Source organism: Suricata suricatta, unplaced genomic scaffold (assembly GCF_006229205.1).
Source record: "Suricata suricatta isolate VVHF042 unplaced genomic scaffold, meerkat_22Aug2017_6uvM2_HiC HiC_scaffold_24872, whole genome shotgun sequence".
Lineage (NCBI taxonomy): Eukaryota > Metazoa > Chordata > Mammalia > Carnivora > Herpestidae > Suricata > Suricata suricatta.
The window spans coordinates 1-812 of NW_021870295.1; the positions used below are offsets into that span (position 1 = coordinate 1).

The 812-nt window shown below is 61.0% G+C and overlaps 1 protein-coding gene across 1 annotated transcript; it reads right to left on the minus strand.

The window, feature by feature from the left end:
• Positions 1-424: 424 nt before the first annotated feature.
• Positions 425-809, minus strand: LOC115284886 (sodium/potassium-transporting ATPase subunit alpha-2-like; the record flags this gene model as incomplete). Its single annotated transcript, XM_029931343.1, has 2 exons — positions 425-605; positions 690-809. Coding segments are annotated over 2 exons (301 nt in total), but the record flags the coding sequence as incomplete, so codon positions are not given.
• Positions 810-812: the final 3 nt, after the last annotated feature.

Below are 812 nucleotides of genomic sequence, written 5' to 3' on the forward strand. Positions count from 1 at the left end.
CTAACCAGTGGGCGTGGTCTTTGGAATTCTCCCGGAAGAGGGCACTTGATTGGTCAGTGCCTAGATCAGGCTCCAGCTGACCTCTATGCTCAGTGTCATTCAGGCAATGTGCGGCATATAGAGTGGTCCCAGGTGTGGCCACATTCTGGAACCTGCTGCAGACCCACCTAAATGTGCTCGAGAGAGCGAAGATGATACCGTGCCAGAGCAGAGCCTGGACTCCTTAGCAAGTCCGCACTTTCCTTGAATCTCATAAGGAAGGTTCTCTACAGTAATGCTCTAAGTGCTGCCGAATCTAACAATTTTGTCTCACATTGATTTCTCCCCACCGGTACAGGATCGTGGGGGCTGAATGATGCGCTAAGGGGACGAGAGCAATGCGAAAGCCAGCCCCCGCCCGAGGGCCACCTGAGTGGACGGGCACCCGGCCCCTCACCCTCCTCCACGCCCGTGACGATGGACGCGAAGTTGTCATCCAGCAGGATCATGTCAGCGGCCTGCTTCGACACGTCGGAGCCCGTGATGCCCATGGCGATGCCGATGTCGGCCTTCTTCAGCGCGGGGGAGTCGTTCACGCCGTCCCCGGTCACCGCCACGATGGCCCCCTGGGCCAAGACACAGTTAGAGCGGAGGAGCAGGCCCGGCCCGCCGGCCCCGCCCAGCCCGTCCCGCGCCTGCGCCCTGCTCACCTGCCGCTGACAGCCCTCCACGATGATGAGTTTCTGCTGCGGGGACGTCCGCGCGAACACGATCTCCGTGTGGTTCCGGAGGATCTCGTCCAGCTGCTCCGACGTCATGTCCTTCAGGTCCGA